Genomic DNA, 18,281 nt, shown 5'->3' on the forward strand with positions numbered 1-18,281 from the left:
ACTAAATTTTTTGGTCGTTGCTAAATAAACCAATCCTCTCTTTTAATGATATAATTATAGTCTGTGAATGTTTTTCCACTAATTATCTTAATTTATTTCTCAACAAAAATGTTTATGTGTATATATATAAGGGATAATTACATTTCTCTCCCCTAATATTTATATAATTACACGTAGATTACCTGTGATTTGAGAAATTATATCTAACATCCCTGAAGTTTACTTCCAACACACAAATAAGTTCCTCCGTTAGTTGATATTCACCAAATTTGTTGATATTGACAAAAAAAAAAAATCTATATTGACCCCCTATTGACTTATTACTGATTTTATAATAGATCAAATAAATTTTTTTATAACTAAAATACCCTTATACGTCTTGACGTGTTAATGCATTAAGGAGGTATATCCTTGAGTTATTAATTTTTTTATTACAAAAAAAAATTATATTAATATAAATTTTTTAAATATAGTAATAATAATATAACGAGTCGCGATTTAAAAAATTATTTTTTTTAAATGAAAGCTCAAGTCGCAATTTGAAATTACGACTCCATGTCGCAATTACATCTTGCGACTTGGGTGGGCAAATTTAGTCCTACATTAATTTAGATGTGATGGTATTTTTTGTCCTATAAATTTATTTTTGTGATTTAAAATTTTAGCAATTTATTGCTTTTTTTGTTCGAAAACCTCAATTTAATTAGGTCACATAATTTTCTAACCAAATTACATTATCATCCTCAAATGGGTGTATTTACAATTTTGCAAATGGCAAATGATATTTGTTGGTATAACTTAACTATCTTAACATAGACTCAGAGTGTGTGGATGTGATTTACCAGATATTAGACGCAAACAAGATTATTTTAAGTACATTTTTATTCAAAAACCACAACTAAATACACACATTTTGTTTCCTGGTGAAAATATGCACATAAATATATGCATGCACTTAATTATATCCGTAACTTCCAAAGATATTATTGAACTTCAGACATATCTTGGCTTCAACACAATGGTGGCATGGTTCAACATCCGGGTTGCAAACTGCCCGCTGTTCTCAGCCATGTCGATCTTCGACTGCCCGGGAGGAGGCAGAAGCTCGAAATTTTGGACCAGGCTGCCCAAAGTTATGCCTAGGACAGCCATGGCAATGAGCATTCCAGGGCAGTTCCTCCGGCCAACCCCGAATGGGATATACTTGATGTTGTTGCCATTAACTTGCACATTAGACTCCTCCTCCAAGAATCTTTTGGGCCTGAATTCTTCGGGCTTTCCCCAATGGGCTGGGTTGTTGGCTAGCCACCACGCATTAATGTATATTCTACACTCGGCAGGAATATCGTAGCCCCCGAGGTTGGCTTGGTGGAGGTTCATATGAGGGACCAAACAAGGAACTATCATTCTCAGGCGAAGAGTTTCTTTGATCACGGCCTGAAGGTATGGGAGCTTGTGGGTGTCGGGCTCCGTAACTTGATTTTTCGGGCCGAGAACGGTGTCGATCTCAGTCCGAAGTTTTGCTTGGATCCTAGGGTTGTTAATGAGTTCCGCAATTGCCCACTCAAGCGCCCAAACAGTTGTATCTATTGCTGAACATACATATAATTCACATAATTGAAATAATATATAACCGATTAATGAACTAATATTCTTTTAGCTTTAGAATTAAGAAATTAATTAAAACATAAAATCTTGGAAAACAAATAAAAAGAGTGATAGAGTTAATTTAAGATACCAGCAGCATTCATGTTCTCAACAATGAAGAGGACATTGTCTTCATTGATCTCCCCATTCTTCTGCGCTTCAAGAAAGTGATCGATGCCACATTTCAGGTCAATATTCTTCTCTACCATCCCATTTCTAGTTGCAACCACACTCCTATTGTTGAGATTCCAAAATATTATACAATTATGGATTAAAGCAATGTTTCTATAATTTTACAAACAATATATGATGTTTGTATAATTAGATCTAAACTCATGATATATTGTCAACATATCTTACCAAAAATTTTACTATTGAACTACGGGAAGCAGAGTATCAAATATAAAGCACAAGTATCAAATACGATTGAATAGGCAAAGTTATACTTTTAGTCTCACAAGATAAGGGTTCAACACTTTTAATCCTTTATCTTAAGGAATTTTTTAAATGGGTTCAAAATTAGGAAGACTCAAGACAATTATTCCAATAAATTTCATAAAGTAGAGTACTAATTAAATAAATCGAATTTTATCAATTTTGAAACTATTTTAAAAATAACTTTGGAAAAAAAATGAAACAGGAAGTGAAAGAGTAAACATACTTCTTCTTCTGGTGAATAAAAGAGTCCTTGTATATATTCAACCTTCTGCTCATCACCTCTCTGCATGTCTTCAAATACCCTCTCAAGAATGGTCTCAAAATTGGAACAAAATCACCAAAATTATACTCAAGACTCTGTCCTAATTTACTCCTCTCCCCATTCACACTCTTGAGCTTCACAAACAACGGATCCTCTTCGCTATCAAACCTCTTATCAAACATCATCTTATACACGTTGTTGTACACCATCAGCTCCAGTCTCCTCCTCAGCACCACCCCTTCCTCCGCCGCTGCCGGGTTCCTCCTCACTTCCTCCACCACCTTCGCCACCTCCGTCTCCCACTCGCGGCGGTACTGCTGCACCACCCTGTTCGTGAAAAACGGTACCGACATGATTCGCCGCATCTTCCGCCAGTGGTCGCCGTACTCCGCGAACACCAAGTCCTGGCCCTTGCCTGTGAAAATATCGTACACGATGTTTCTTGAGCGGGACCCGAATTCTTTGCCCCGTGTGAGGAGAACTTCTCTGGCGAGTTCGGTGGATGAGATTACGGCGATGTTGCGCTGCCCCATTCTGAGGAGGAAGAGTTGGCCGAATTTCTTGGCGTAGTTTGTGAAGTCGTGGTGGCCTAAGTTGTTGCCGATTTGGAGCCAGCTTCCGACAATGGGAAGGGCGAATGGGCCCGGCGGAAGATTCAGGCGCTTGCCGCGGAGTTTGGAGATCAGGATGGCGGCGGCGACGGCCGAGAAGAGGCTGACGAGGGTTTTCTGGAGGAGGAGGAGAAGATCCATGGGGAGGAGGAAGGAAGTTGGAGATATAGGTTGTGGTGATTGGTGAAGTCCTGAACCTGAGGTATTTATTGATCTTTCTTAAGCTTATTTATTATACTATTGCCTCTACAAAGATTTGCACATGCAATTACTTCTAAAATATTTGCAATATGGTCACAGCCGTATATAAAAATGATGCCATGTAAAAATTTGGATTAAATGCAATTTTCGTCATCTAACTATAGTCCAATTCCATTTTAATTCTTTATCACTTTAGGGTTTGAATTTAGTCTTTTACGTAATTAAATTACTTAATTTTAGTTCTATTTTGGTCGGAAAAAAACCAAGGCCGCCGGAAATTTACACGTGGCTCCTACGTGGACATTTAAATTGGGGCTGGGATCTCATTGGTTGAGATTTAAATGACTTGGCAATTTTTCGAATTTAAAAAAAATTACAATATAAAAAGTGTTATTTAAATCAGGTTCAGTCAAAATACAACAGTTCATACAATAAATATGTTATATTTTACATGTAATAGATCACTTTTCCTAAATTGTACATCAATTACATGACAAATATATTATACTTTTTGTGTAATTGTTTGATGTTTGATTAAATTCAATTTTTTAATTAAAAAAAATTATGCAGAACACTCCTCGTGATACATTATGATGGAGATAATTTCTTGTAATGTATCTTCCAAGGGAAAAATAGTCACTTCATATTATGCTCTTTTTTTTATTGATTGATTTTTTATTATATTTTTAATTTTGGGTTATTTATTTTCTTAATGAGAAGTTCAAAACTAATATATTTTAATAATGAGTGAAATTTTATAATGATTGTAAATAAATATTATGTGATACATTATTATCACACAATATTAATGTAGTTTTGTGATTATTAATATATATATGTATATTCATCGGGGGCCCAAGTTATGTCAAACACATGTTATTACTAAGGCCCAATAATTGTTTGTTATTGGACCCTAGTTTAATTGAGAGTGACCCGGCCCGGCCCAATTGAAAGTACAATAGGGTGTATTTAGATATTTAACGGGCAAATTTTGTTACCGTTGTGATACTCACAACACACACTTCATCCTCCTCCAGCCCCCAGCCTCCAGCCTCGGTTTTCTTCTTCTTCAGGTAGGTACTTCTTGTAAGTCATCAACTCAAAACAAGTGAGTTTTATTTAAGTTTCTTGATTTAGGGTTCTTGCATTGTGAAATTAAATGGATCTTGGTTCAATAAATTTGTCTGCCCGACGGCAAACTTTCTTGAAGATCACCGAATTCTTGAATTACACTGTTTTACTCTTTTTTTTTTTTTTTCCCTGTACTTTTTTTGGCTATAATTCTTCCTTGCGTGCCCTAAATGTAGGGAATTCTTGTACTTTCTTTTGTTTAGATGAAGAATGGAAAGGAGTTTCTTTTAACTGACGCTGTTGGCTTCATCCAGAAGTTACCAACAACACTCATATGAACATTTCTCCTATGTCATGGTCATTCCCCGTTATTTCTGATTGTGTTTTGTTATGTTCAGTGAATTAAATCTTGGCTGTTTTATTTAATCGATGTTTCTTTCAACCAATCATTTTTCTTCTAGGTAGCTGCTTGTAGGGCAACTCTGGAAGAGATATATGAGTGATCACTTCTAGTACATGTGGTGGATATTAGATATGATTGACCATTTGAAGAGTAGACTGTAAATCTCAACTATACATCTCCTAATTACATTGTTCAATTTGGATCAGCCATCCACTGGCAGAGCAACAGATTGACGCTGTGGAAAAAGTTCTTGCAGAACTTGATACATCATCAATCCACCTAAATTAATTATGTGGAACAAGGTAGTAGGATTTATTTGTCATTTGTTCTTAAATATGCACAATCATTCTTATGTTCTGTTTATAGTTTCTGATTTTCCTATCTGATAACTCGTCAACAATATCGCCGACCCAATAAGATAGTGTGAAAACTCAAGATTGCACTACACAATGATACCACCGTGGTTGAGGATAAGGCATTCAGATTAACTCCATCCACTTTATTGAGTGTGGGCTGCCTTATATATGTTTCTCTCTAATATATGAACGTGACTTATTGATAGAAACCCTTGGTATTAATTGATTTCTTACACGACATTAGACTGACATTAACACAGTGTGCTAACCTAGTGTGGTTGTCGCTGACTGAATATGCTTGGTTTTGTTCTTAATTCTCAACTTATTGATGGTTTAGATTTATAACAAACTTCCATTCAAAATACGAGAGGTTTGACTGGTTGCAATGGAGTGTAAGAGCATCACTTGTTGACTGGTTAATGCATATGTTTACAGGTCGCTAATGCAAAGGATCCGGAAAAGATCAAGTCTGAAGCTAAGAAAAAAAGTGGATGCCATATGCATCTCTGCTTTAACTGGTGAAGGGTTAGATGATTTCTCTGTAATGCAGTTCAGGAAGAACTAAAGGTACTTCTCCATGGCTATCTTGCATAATTACAAATTGGTTTCTGACCTTCTTTTCTCCGTCCTCTTTTATATGGGACATATGTACCAGTAGATTGAATGTTCTTATGTGATCCTTGACTTTTTCCTTCAACGGGATATGATGGTGTGGGTGGATCCTTGACTTTTTCCTTCAACGGGATATGATGGTGTGGGTGGAAGCTCTGATTCCCTTTGATAAAGGGGAAGTCCTATGCAAATTTATCTGATATTTTCTCTCGGAGGTAATAGGAACAAGGATATGCTAGACTGATTTAAAATGAGGAAGCAACTTTTTGCTTTAGAAAATTGTGAATTCGGGTTGAAGAAAGAGAAAAAGAACCTAGAATTACGCATCATATGTTGGTCCGATTTAGTGCAATTGTAATAATGCAATATAAAGGGTATAGCGGTCGTAGGTTGTCTTCTGCCCATGCTTGAGTCAGTGTCAAATTCACCATAATTTTGACAATGCGATGATAAAGGTTGTAGCATTCTGAGGTGTACTTATGTCCGTGTTTGACTCAATATCCAATTTTTTCTGTTGTTAAACAAAATATAATCTCAGAAACTTCAATGTTTGACAATCATTCGATAGGAATACATCAAAGAATGGAGCTTTGGTTAGAGCTCATGTTCCACTCCGCTTTGCAAGGCTTCTCACTCCAATGAGACAAACTTGAGTGTCATAGCTTTTTTCAGGGCTTCTTCCAAAAAGGTTTGAGCGTTTGAAGAAGGCACGATTTTTGCTGGCCTTGCTGTGATTGATGCTTACAGCTACAGAGACAAGTGGCCATGAATGTATGCATTTTCTGTTCTTTTAATATGAATGTGACTGTAGCAATAATATGAATGTATGCGTTTTCTGTTTTAGAAAGTTCTTTGCTGGAAGTTATATAATAAAAATGCATGCAAAAATGTAACGGAAATGATTTTCTTTTTCTTTTTTCTTTTCGGAAAGGATTATTTTCATTGATGTAAAAGAATTATATGTACACTTACAAGCTTTTCACAAAAGTTTTTATTAGAAACGATTTTGTATCTATGTGAGAGGTTTGTCTAGTGATATCTTTTGAAGTTTGCTGAAAATTCTGTCAATGATCCTTGGTTCTCGTAGGACTTTGGTGCCGAAACTTTTTGGCTCCACTTGTTAACATATGGAGCTATATGAGCAAGATGCTGTTGTTGTCAATTACACAATCCAGAGTAAAACTGCTGCTTTAAGGTAATGGAAAACCATGTATATCTTCATTTTGATTAGTGACTCTTCGTCTACTTGAGGAGCAGAAAGTAACATTATGTTTGCTGATCAATTTGCCTACTTCATCTCTTAATGCATATATGTGATCCACTGCTAGCTGACCGCCATCCTTCCACTCTCTCTTACTCTTATTTGAACTTGAGTTTTAAGTATCTTAATATTCTCTTGGGACTGTGATGGAACTTCTTTATATGTGATCCGCTGAAAGCTCAGTGCCACCATCCATCTCTTACTCTTAATTTAACTCGACTTTTAGTATCTTAATATTCTCTTGGGACTGTGATGAAACTTCCTAAACCAATTAATGGACCAGCAGAATATTTTCTCTCAAGTGCCATCTAGAAAGGTATCTTCTTGGTTATGCAGTATCTGTTTTTATGCTTCAAATTAGAGCATGCCGCAATGACATTTGTGTTGTTTTCTTTTGTGCCTTACTTCATTATTATGTATTAATGCAAAGGATAGATGTCATACAATTTATAGTCTCTTGGAGAAGTGTTGTTACTGGTAATTTAGCAGGAATTTTTTTATTTGCAAGTTTTGTTGTTGATATATCATTTTTCAGTAATACGTGTAACATGCGTTTATTTGATTCTACAAGTGAAGCATGTCACTTGGTATATGTGATTCATACTTGTCTTTTACAAGAGCGAGGGCTAGAGTTTGAATTTGGTTTGCTAATTTCGTGCAAAGTAGATAACCTCATATCGATAAGGATTGTGTGGGAATTAAAAGGTTAAGTAGGATTTAAATGCTCAATTAAAACATATGTTGGCTGCTAATGTGTGTTTTTTTATGATATTTTAGAACCTAATGGTAGCCTACCTATCTTCATATTCCTCTAGTTTCTAACGCAAAAGTAACCAATGCCCCTATTAATTCTTCGTTGTCAATTTTTCTTCCATATTTTGAAATCAAGAAGGTTGAACCATTGATTTTACACTTTGTATAATTCAAACCCAATTTTACTGCTCCGATTTCTTTGAAAAGCCATGTAATCACCATTCTCGTTTGGAAAGAAAAGAATTGTGGGTTTTGGGGCTGCTCAAAATGTGAAGGATGCAAGGGTAGAGTCGAGACCTAAATTCGAGAATAAACCCTCCTCTTTTTTTGTAAATTTATTCTTGGTTCGTTTGTTGTGTTGGGTTTTCTCTTCATGCGCTTGCCTTAAAATATTTTGTTTTTGATACATTTGGTATTCTTGTATGGATTTACAAACATCATGTTGGTTCACGTTATTATCCTCTTATTTTTGCAGGTGTATCATAGAAAAATGTGTTGAAAAATCTATTTCATACAATCATGAATTATTTTATTTGTGAACTTTGAAAATTAAATGCTATGCTAAAATGCGAAACGGTTGTCTAGATGCCAATTTAAAATTTGATTTTCAAAAGGACTTGGTAAATCTTTTCTGAGTATTATATAATTTCATGAGTTGATAAATAGTTTTTGAGGAACAAAGAGTTTTGGTAACATATATAGTGTTTGAAGAACTTTTTAATTTTTATTTCTAAATAATATTACTGGAAATTAGTTTTCCTCTTTCACTCAAAGATTTGTTTTCCTTGTCAATTTCATGTTCTAAAAATCAATTTTTATCTTTTACTCAAATATTTGTTTTTCTTGTCAAGTGCTTTGTAATAAACTCATGTTTTCGTGATCAACTTCAAATACACTTGCAAATATTGAAGACAAATTAACAAAATATTTTGATTAGCAATAGATGAATTCATTTAATTGTTTTTGGATAAATGCACGAAAAGTCATATGTTTTGGACTTTGTGAAATTTGTTATTGAATTTTATTTTCAGAAAAGTAATTGAAACTGTTTTTGAAGTTTTTTGGAACATTTTTAAGAAGCATTCGGTTTACTATTTCTAATCAAATTGCATTCATCGCCATATTTATTCAGATTTTCAAGAAACTACATTATTAACTTTTCTTTTGATAAATGATTATTGTGCTGAAACTTGACAAAATGTGTTGAAAATTCTTTTAAGATATTTTTACCAGTAATTTAAAAACGAATAATGAGATTGGCATCTAGAACTGTAACGCAATTTAGTATATGACATTTTATTTTTGAAGTTCACAAATCAACTAATTTGTGATTGTGTGCTATGGAATTTCCAACAATACTTAGATACACCTCCAAAGTTAAGATGATGATGATGATATGAACAAATTTGGTGTTTCTGTAAAATTTATACAAGAGTTTTAAATGTATCATAAACAAAACGTTTTGATAAAGCGACATGGGAACAAAACCTAACATAATGAAAAAATCGAGAATAAACCAAAAAAAACGATGGAGGGTTACTTCTCATCAAGGCCTCAACTCCAAACTGTCTTGCGCCCCTCATATTTAAAGCAGCCTTAAAATTCGTAATTATATCGCTTCCAAATTAGAATGTTGAAAACGTGAGGGTTTCATAGAAATCAGACACTTTGGGGTTTGAATTATACAAAGGATATGGTTTCAACTTTACTTGATTCCTAAATATGGGAAAAATTGATAAAGAAGATGTAAGTTGTTATTGCATGTAATTATGTTGCGTGTTTTTCACTTTAATTGTTAATTCTGTGCGCGTTTTCTTATCTGTTTTGTTTTTTTCATCTTGCACCAGCTTTCATGTCAACTCGGGTTCAAGTACCTCGGAGTAGGAGCCCTCTTGCACCAACAGCCATTTATGTAAAAAGTCTATTGTAAATAAGAATTAAGTGTGTTCAGTAGTACTTTTGCCTTCTTTGTAGTATGTGGAAAATTGTTGCTTTGCCCAACAAGGTCCGGCTTATTCTTAGCCAGAGAAATAAAAGTTTTGATTCAAAACCAATTTCTAGTTGTATAATTATTATTTGATTAGCTTCCAAAACACATCAAAATCAGCTCAACTCAACAATATACGCAAATTTTGGTACATCACTGAAACTCAAATTCACTGTTTTAAAAAATATTTTTGTTCTGTACTTCTACCACTACTCTGCTTACAATTGGAACATCTTTGAACTCTTCACCATACGAAAAAACCACTGCCAACCAATAGCAAATAAAAAAAAAAAAAAGAAAGAGAGAAATCGTTTATGGTATACAATCATCATCAACAAACTAAAAACAAACTACCATCCATCAGCAAAGCTAGCTTGTATGTGTTGGTACACATCAATAAATTCGGCATTCTATTAGCAATTTTGGAATATGATGATGTCTCTAGGCTATACATAACTATAGCTCACGATTATGCCTATGATGGTGATTGTAAAATATATGTCTAGACCTTGGTTTTAAATGTTCAAAGTTAAGAATTATTGAAATCGGATATCAATGATCTTGTGGGGACTTACCGACGTGATATATGCGTAAAGAAATTTATTCGTTTACGGAGACTGTACAAATACATTTTTACAAGTAAATATATTATTATAGTTAGTTATAAAATATATTAAGTTCATGATATTATTTATGTTTCTGTCGTTGAAACATTTATATTATACAATTATATTTTCAAAACAAATTGATAATAATTGCTTTATTGATAAGGAAACTATTTACTTCTATTATTTGTAATTCGTATTCATGAATGATTATATTTACTATTTTGTATACAAGTCAATTAATATGAAAATATAAATAATAATATTCAAAAACTCAATAGTAATATAAAAATAATTAGTCAAAACTCCTTATTGTATATTGTTTTAATAAGAAGTTCCATTTAGTAAATTATTGATAAGAGATTGCAGGGTTGGGCTTCGATTCAATTGTCATTTGCAGCTAGAATTCAACTAATTAAATCAATCTTCATGTCACTACAATTTATTGGGCTATGACGTTTATTTTGCCAAAAGGAGTTATTAAGGAAATAGAGAAACGGTTCCGCCAGTTCCTGTGGAAAGGTGCATCAACCTTTGGATATCCGAAGGTTTCATGGAATCAAGTGTGTCGTTTGGTGGAAGAATGAGGACAGGGAATCATGGATGTAGCAGCCCTCAATCGGACTCTTATGAGTAGACATATTTGGAGAATAGTAAGTAGATCACGCGGTTCTATATGGGTAACATAGATTTGCACCATGAGACATCAAGGCAAACCTATATGGATAGTTGAGGCCAATTCCGGGGCATGGGGTTGGCGCAAATTGCTTAGACTTCGACTTATACTAAAGCCTCATATCCATTATAAGATCGGCAGGATCCTTGACATCTTATGGGGATCTTAATGATTATATTTCCACACGGCCCCTATCACACCCATACACGGGCGGACATGTTCCTTAGAGAGGTTATTCACAATGGAGTATGGCATTGGCCATTGCCGCTCACACCCACACACACACGGGCGGACATTATTATGTTGGACATCATCCAAAGTTTGCCTCCACTACACGGCACACACGACTCGAACACTCTGAGTGGAGGCCCCTACACCAACAGGAGGGTGTATGACATTTTTCGTTGTTCAGGGCCAAAGGTAGGTTGGTATTCACTCCTTATGAGCCCATTCAAAATCCTTCGAAATTCGTTATGGCTAGCTCTACATGAACAACTCTCAACCATGGATCGTCCGTGGTTACAGCAATTTAATAGGGATTGTGTTATTTGCTCGTTGGATACGTTGGAAAATCACTAATACTTGCTATTTTTTGCCCTTATTCAAAGCAGTGTGTTCGAATTTTACGCAAGAAGGTCCGGTTTTCATGGACAAACAGAGGATGGATGATTGATGTGATGATTGTTGTGCGAAAGTGGCGAGGAAAGCATGTAGTTAACGCCGCCTATCGCAACCTTTTAGCATCTCTAGTATATCACATTTTGCAGGAAAGCAATAGGAGGAAATTTCAGCAATTGGATCGAGACCCGTCGGCACTGGCTAACATTATTTTAGACGAAGTTAGATTACGTATACTTAGTGCAGAATTACCGAATAAAATTAGTACGATAGCTTTGTATAGATTATGACAAATTCTATGGCACACAACATCAGCCATATGACTGTACATTATAAATTTTTTAATGCAATTTGCCTTTACCGAAAAATGATATAATTCAATAAGAGCACATTATGAAAATGTACCCCAATAAGGGTATGGATGTTTTTTTACTATAGGAATAAACACTCAAGAGATTCTCACTATTTTATATTTAATCACAAGTTACACTTATTAGAATTCTAAAAATAATACGTCCATTATATTATAAAAAAAATTATAATCAAAAAATAATTATTTAATATTAATTTTAAAATAAAATTAATTAGTTGGAAGCCACTTAATTTAAAATTTTCAACAATACTTTTAATTTAATAAAATTGAGGATATTTATTCCATATTATATTTTTATTTTTTGAAGTTTGGGTTAGTATTTATATGTTATTCATATGCTATTCCTTTTAAATTTTAACGTGCCTGATATAATTATGTAATTACTAAAAAAATATTGCATGTATTTCTTTTTTTTCCTTTTGACAATTGAACATTACATACGTTTAACATTTGAAAATTAATGGCTAAACAGTCCACCAATTGTGTAAGATATCTTTTCTTTAGTATTTTTTTCTAGGGTATGAATTTATTTTTATTATATATATATATATATATATATTATTTTGTATAGAATAAGAGACTGATATATTTTGAGTGCAATTGAATCGATAAAGTCGTAATTGTAGTATTTGAAGTATGTAGTTTGACGGTGTAGTACCATCAAATAACTTAAAGTTTTTATTTAGAAAGACTTATTGAACCATCTACTTATACACATGATCGAATCATATGTAACCCATCACTACTAATGTTGTGAACGGTGAGCGTATGTCATGAAATGTTCCACCATCTTTCATAATTGTACGAGCATTTATTTATCCTATTTTCAACCGATTATAATTAATTTTCATATTTTGTTATAATATTTGTTTCGACCTCGTATTTCACCTAGTTATTACTAGGGTGTTCTCAATACAAGTTTTATAACTTGTGAAGATTTTTGGCCCATGTTAGCCTCGATTGCGAATTCTATTACAGAAATTCATCCAACAATAAACTACTTTTGCCCACTATTGAGTTCTTTGTCAATTATTGTCTCAAATGTGAGAATGATTCTGCTCCATCCCTTTTGGGACATCAACCCATCCGGTGGCCTTACTCCAGACAGTCAAATCCATAAAAATACCACGCAGTAAGTTGTCAAGATTCAAAGCCTTACGTCGTTGAATCATCTTAAGACACACAGGTAATGACATGTTTTTGGCCACACGCCAGCCCTCTTAACAATGATTTGAATCCAAATTAAAAATGCCACATTTTTGTGATATTATCACTACGTCGCGATTTCTAGATTAATTCAAAATTGTACATTATTTGAGAAATTTAGTAAATTAATATTTGAACAGATTACTCAACTTCATTGGCTTTAATTTCATATAAAACAGATCAAGAGACCAAAAAAAAAAAGAGAGATGATCCTGGAAGAAAATCCGAGGATTCAGCCACACATAAAAACAGTAATACATCTCTTTCAATCCCCATTACTATCAACAAATGTGCGAGTATTTTCACAAAGATCTTGGCTTTAAAACAATGGTGGAGTGCTTCAAAATGTGCAGACTGAACTGCCCACCCTTCTCGGTCGTGTCAAGCTTCGACTGCCCCGGAGGCGGCAGCAGCTCAAAGTTCTGCACTAGGCGGCCCAAAGTGATGCCAAGAATCGGCAAAGCAAGAATGATTCCGGGGCAGCTCCTCCGGCCAACGCCAAAGGGAAGGTACCTGAAGTCGTTTCCATTGGCTTCAACACTCGACTCCTCTTCCAAGAATCTCTCTGGCCGGAACTCTTCGGGATTCTTCCAGTGGGCAGGGTCGTTAGCCAGCCACCAAGCGTTCACCAAGATCTTGCTCTCAGCAGGGATATCGTAGCCGCTGAGCTTGGCGTCGTGGAGGTTCATGTGGGGCACCAGAAGAGGAATGGCCATCCTTAAGCGAAGCGTTTCTTTTATCACTGCCTGAAGGTATGGAAGCTTGTGGGTGTCAGGCTCTGTCAATGGTACTCCTGGGCCGACCACAGTGTCGATCTCATCGCGGAGCTTCTTCTGGATCTCGGGGTGGTTAACTAGTTCCGCAATGCCCCACTCGATCGACCAAAGAGTTGTTTCAATCGCTGTTCACAGAAATAAATGCCAGTTCATAAATATATAGAACGGACATGAAATTTTTCAGGAGATGTTTATCAGTGAGGTAAAATATAAGATGAAACATTAAATCTATTGCTTTATCATGTCAACAAAAAAAGTAAGGAACTATGATAAACACCATGAGGGGCCATTTTCAACTTAGGTGGCTAAAATGTCCTAGTCCTTTCAATTCAACAAGCATTATGCTTAAGTTGTCAACATCTAACAATTCATCACCAACTGGGCAACAAACTTCAGTTCCGTGAAACCCACAAATGAAAATTCAAGAAGAGAGGTCCGTGGTATGGTCTTCCCTTGTCCCTATCGGGCACTTGGGCTAACATTTTTCCTGCAATAGAAGTCTTGTACACCCTTCCAATAACACTATGAATCCATCGGAAATCTACATTCTATACCAACGTTGCATAGGTGACCAGCCCCGTCATGCTATCATAAGTGGAAGTTATATTTGGAGGAGAAATCTACACTAGTAGTTGGGTATGACTATTAAGAAGGAAAATCAAATTCAAGATGGTTAGGTACGGAGGTCGCAATCACTTGTAATACAAGTCATGTCGAAGGAGATCCACCGCCTACTTGCAAATAGTCTTAATTGAGAGTTGAGACCACATGAAATCTTTAAAAATACCTACCACAACAACTCTTTGGCAAAAACAGTTTAAGAATATTCAACTAGTTCAAGGTGCAGAATTCCCAAGACAGAATGAACTTGTTCAAGAAGTAATATTCTGCAAGCAAATCATGCACACCTCTATTTCTTAATCATTCAAAACCTTTTTAGCTCAAGAATTTATTTTCTCGACCCAAAGGTGCACATATTCCTTGGTTGGCGCTTACAGTCGAACGACAGAGAGGACATAAAAGAGGTTTTAGAATCATTGTCACTTATACAAATGGGAAAGCAGATGATTGTCCCCTGTAGATAAGAACTGTCCATTCCAATTTCCCAACTCATTTCTATCCTTATCAACAAAGGAAAGAAATACAAAATTGTCGAATTGAGAGGTGCAACCTCTAGAATGGTGTCATAATCAGCAAGTGGCAAAATTCAAGCTAAACAGCACAAGCGTCACAATAAGTGCATTTCAATAACAAAACCTTCTTTAGTTTGGTGTGACCATTACAAGCTAAATTATTGGTGAGGTTGCCGCAACAGACCTTTGCTAACATATGGTGCATTAACGGGGTATTTGCCTAAGTTTATCTCCTAATTTTATATATCTACATTTTAGAGTTTATATAATATTAAAATTTATTTTAAAACTAGTCGTTCAAAGTATGTGGATAAGATAAGATGTATAGATTTAATAATATAGTATATAAAAATTTCATAACTAATATGACTAAAACTAACTGATTTTGTTAAGGTTTTAACAAAACTTAAGGTGCTTGATAAAATCACAAGTGAGGGAGAAACAAACAAAAACGATTAGAAACTCATTACTTTTCTCTAAGGAGCTTGCAAAATTTTAAATCTTTATCATAAGAGCTTATAAACTGGTTTGAAGAATTTTACCAAACACTTTTAAGTTTCCAAACGTCTTATAAAATGTTTTAAGAAGCCTATACACTCTCACAAATACCATCTGAGTCATAAATGTGGCTAACTTATTAATGAAACAAAGAAGGGCAGGGTTTCATTTAGAAAGAAACTAGGAAGAGGAAACACCAAGAGAAAGAGAAAATTTACCAGCAACATTGATGTTCTCAACTATGTAAAGGACGTTGTCCTCATTGATCTCCCCCTTCTGTTGGGCTTCAAGAATGTGATCAATCGCACATTTTAGGCTATCATTGCTCATCGCCTTTGTGCTTGCAAGCTTCCTGTAACATGAAAAGCACAAATTAGTGTTTTTCCTTGCCAATAGCCATGGCACAGAGGGAGAACTCTGCACATGAAGTAACCCATCAAATGATAAAGGCTCTTGTGCCTTGTGAGTAACAGCCATGAGCGTTAATCAACTTCTAAGACATAAAAAAGTAGGATTCAGTGGTCAGTTTAGCATCTAAATCTGGTGCAAAGAATTCCTTCCACCTAAATTTACAAACAAGACAACCACCACATCTTCCAACATGTTGCAGACAGCTTAGATCAATTCAATAAAAATTTGCAGAAAAATACAATAAACTAACTCAAGCAGACATATCAAGCACCGCCCCCCCTCCTCTGTCATTCAAGCAATCATGGAACATAAACATGAAACTCGTTTCAAGCAAAAGAAAAGAAATGTCTTTCGTCATCTGAAAGACAGGACGATCACTGTACAAACTGAGCAGAGACTATCACCACTAATAGTCCAAGCAAGATTCATGTCAAACTGAAACCCATATCCAACATAGCAACAGTTGCCCAATGCTTTGACCCTTGTCCTAAAAGAGTAGCATCTCTGCCGAATCAGGATCACATACCCCAAAAAGTGTAAAAGCACAGGGCTGAAACCCCACCAAACCATAAAAGGTAGACGAAATAGTTCTAATTCGTCCAGAAAGGAAAAGTATCCCACATTTCCAACAGAACTAGAATAAAAGCAAGCAGGATCAAGAAAGAAAAAGGGAGTATGACGAAAACGCAGCAGAGAAAGAGGCTAAAAGGGGACTTACTTTCTCTCATCAACAAAGTACTCCTTGAACAGCTGCAGCCTCTTCTGCTTAACCTCCTTGCATATCTTGAGATACCCTCTCAAGAAAGGTCTCAAAATGGGGATGAAATCACCATAGTTGTACTCAAAACTCTGCGCCAATCTACTCCTCTCCCCGTTCAAAGCCTTGAGCTTCACAAACAAGGGGTCATCTTCACTTTCAAATCTTCTGTCGAACATAATCCTGTACATATTATTGTACATCATCAGCTGCAGCCGCCTCCTCAGGACAATCCCACTTGTCGCAGCCTCCGGATTCTTCTTCACATCTTCAACCACAGCGGCGGCCTCCGCTTCCCATCCGTGGCGGTATTGCTGCACCACCTTGTTGGTGAAGAAGGGCACCGTCATGATCCGCCGCATCTTCCGCCAGTGCTCGCCGTACACCGTGAAAACCATATCCTGACCTTTTCCGGTGAAAATATCGAAGACCACGTTCCGGGTCCGGGATCCGAATTCCACACCCTGCGTGTGGAGAACTTCCTTGGCGAGGTCCGGCGAGGAGACGACGACGAGATTGCGCTGCCCCATGCGGAGCAGAAAAATGTTTCCGAATTTCTTGGCGTAGTCGCTGAGATTGCGGTGGTTCAAGTCATCACCCACCTGGAGCCAGTTTCCGAAGATTGGAACGGGGATAGGCCCCGGAGGAAGCTTGAGTTTTTTGCCTCGTAGCTTGGAGACCACGGTGGCAACGACAATGGCGAAGAAGAGGCCGAGAAGGGTCTTCTCAAGGAGTAGAAGATCCATGGTCGGAGAGGTGTTTCAGCTGGAGATGTTGGCGGTGGAGCGGCAGAGGAAGATGGAGCTGTTTTAAAGCTGGTGAAAGGTATGCCGGGATTTATAGAGTGAGGACAGCTGTTAGGTATGGTGAGGGTGTGGGACCCAGTGGGTTTTGAGGGGGTTCTGGACGGCGTCAGATTTAAACGGTAGAGATGATGGAGAAAAGGTCAATCACGTGGCAGCGTGTTAGTGGAGGGAATGAGCGGGGTAGGTAAGCGGGTTTGGTGAGCCACACAAGTCAACAACATTTTTTCATCGTGTTATGCAAATTGGCAACTACTCATACTGTTTGCTTTAATTCTCACGCTTTTACTATAGTTAGTTGGCTTCTATGGCTCCATATTTTGGGAACTTCTGTTCCCACAATTCAAGAGTTTATTTTTGGATAATTCCACTTCGACCCCTCTACTCCAACAATATCTCACTTTACCCCCCCCCCCTCTAATTCTTAATTGCACCACTTAACTCCCTTTACTCTTGTAAATGCTTCAATTGCATTCCTATCTTAAATCACCAGAGCAAATTTTACTATTAGCTACAATTTATTGGCTATGAATGAACTAAAATTATGCTAAATTATTATTATCAATTATAATTAAATAAAAATTAAAGCAAAATTTTAGATTATCCATTGCACTTGCAAAAATCATAGTCGACAACCATTAAGTATCGTGATTAATATTATTTAATACGTTTATTTATTTTAAACCATATTAAAATATTAAATTCCTTAGGTTGGGAATTTTGTAGGTGTACGGTACGACACTTTAATTTAATAACTTTTATTAAACAAGCTATTTATGTTCAAGTTGTGAATTTCTTTTCATACTCTAACTTATATGTATTA

General features: G+C 35.9%; 2 protein-coding genes and 1 long non-coding RNA gene across 8 annotated transcripts; 1 reads left to right on the forward strand and 2 right to left on the reverse strand.

The window, feature by feature from the left end:
* Positions 891-3,141, reverse strand: LOC105170466 (trans-cinnamate 4-monooxygenase-like). The gene is made up of 3 exons (XM_020696621.1): positions 2,309-3,141; positions 1,739-1,881; positions 891-1,592 (listed from the first exon to the last, which is right to left on the reverse strand). Exons 1-3 carry the CDS (start codon positions 3,097-3,099, stop codon positions 994-996), a joined length of 1,533 nt encoding a protein of 510 aa, XP_020552280.1. The 5' UTR covers positions 3,100-3,141; the 3' UTR covers positions 891-993.
* LOC105170467 lies at positions 4,188-9,857 on the forward strand. Of its 6 annotated transcripts, XR_002287775.1 has the most exons (8): positions 4,188-4,232; positions 4,494-4,587; positions 4,692-4,751; positions 4,840-4,935; positions 5,425-5,556; positions 6,170-6,372; positions 6,689-6,796; positions 9,463-9,857. It is a non-coding gene; the product is annotated as an uncharacterized LOC105170467 (long non-coding RNA). The 6 variants fall into 6 exon arrangements; XR_002287777.1 differs by lacking the exon at positions 4,494-4,587 and having other exon boundaries at positions 4,212-4,232; positions 9,463-9,733; XR_002287776.1 differs by lacking the exons at positions 4,494-4,587; positions 4,692-4,751 and having other exon boundaries at positions 4,210-4,232; positions 9,463-9,689.
* Positions 13,206-17,530, reverse strand: LOC105170468 (trans-cinnamate 4-monooxygenase). Its single transcript, XM_011091230.2, has 3 exons — positions 16,617-17,530; positions 15,706-15,839; positions 13,206-13,981 (listed from the first exon to the last, which is right to left on the reverse strand). The coding sequence occupies exons 1-3, from the start codon at positions 17,399-17,401 to the stop codon at positions 13,383-13,385; spliced, it is 1,518 nt and encodes a 505-aa protein (XP_011089532.1). The 5' UTR covers positions 17,402-17,530; the 3' UTR covers positions 13,206-13,382.

This window comes from Sesamum indicum, linkage group LG9 (assembly GCF_000512975.1).
Source record: "Sesamum indicum cultivar Zhongzhi No. 13 linkage group LG9, S_indicum_v1.0, whole genome shotgun sequence".
In the NCBI taxonomy this organism is placed as follows: Eukaryota; Viridiplantae; Streptophyta; class Magnoliopsida; order Lamiales; family Pedaliaceae; genus Sesamum; species Sesamum indicum.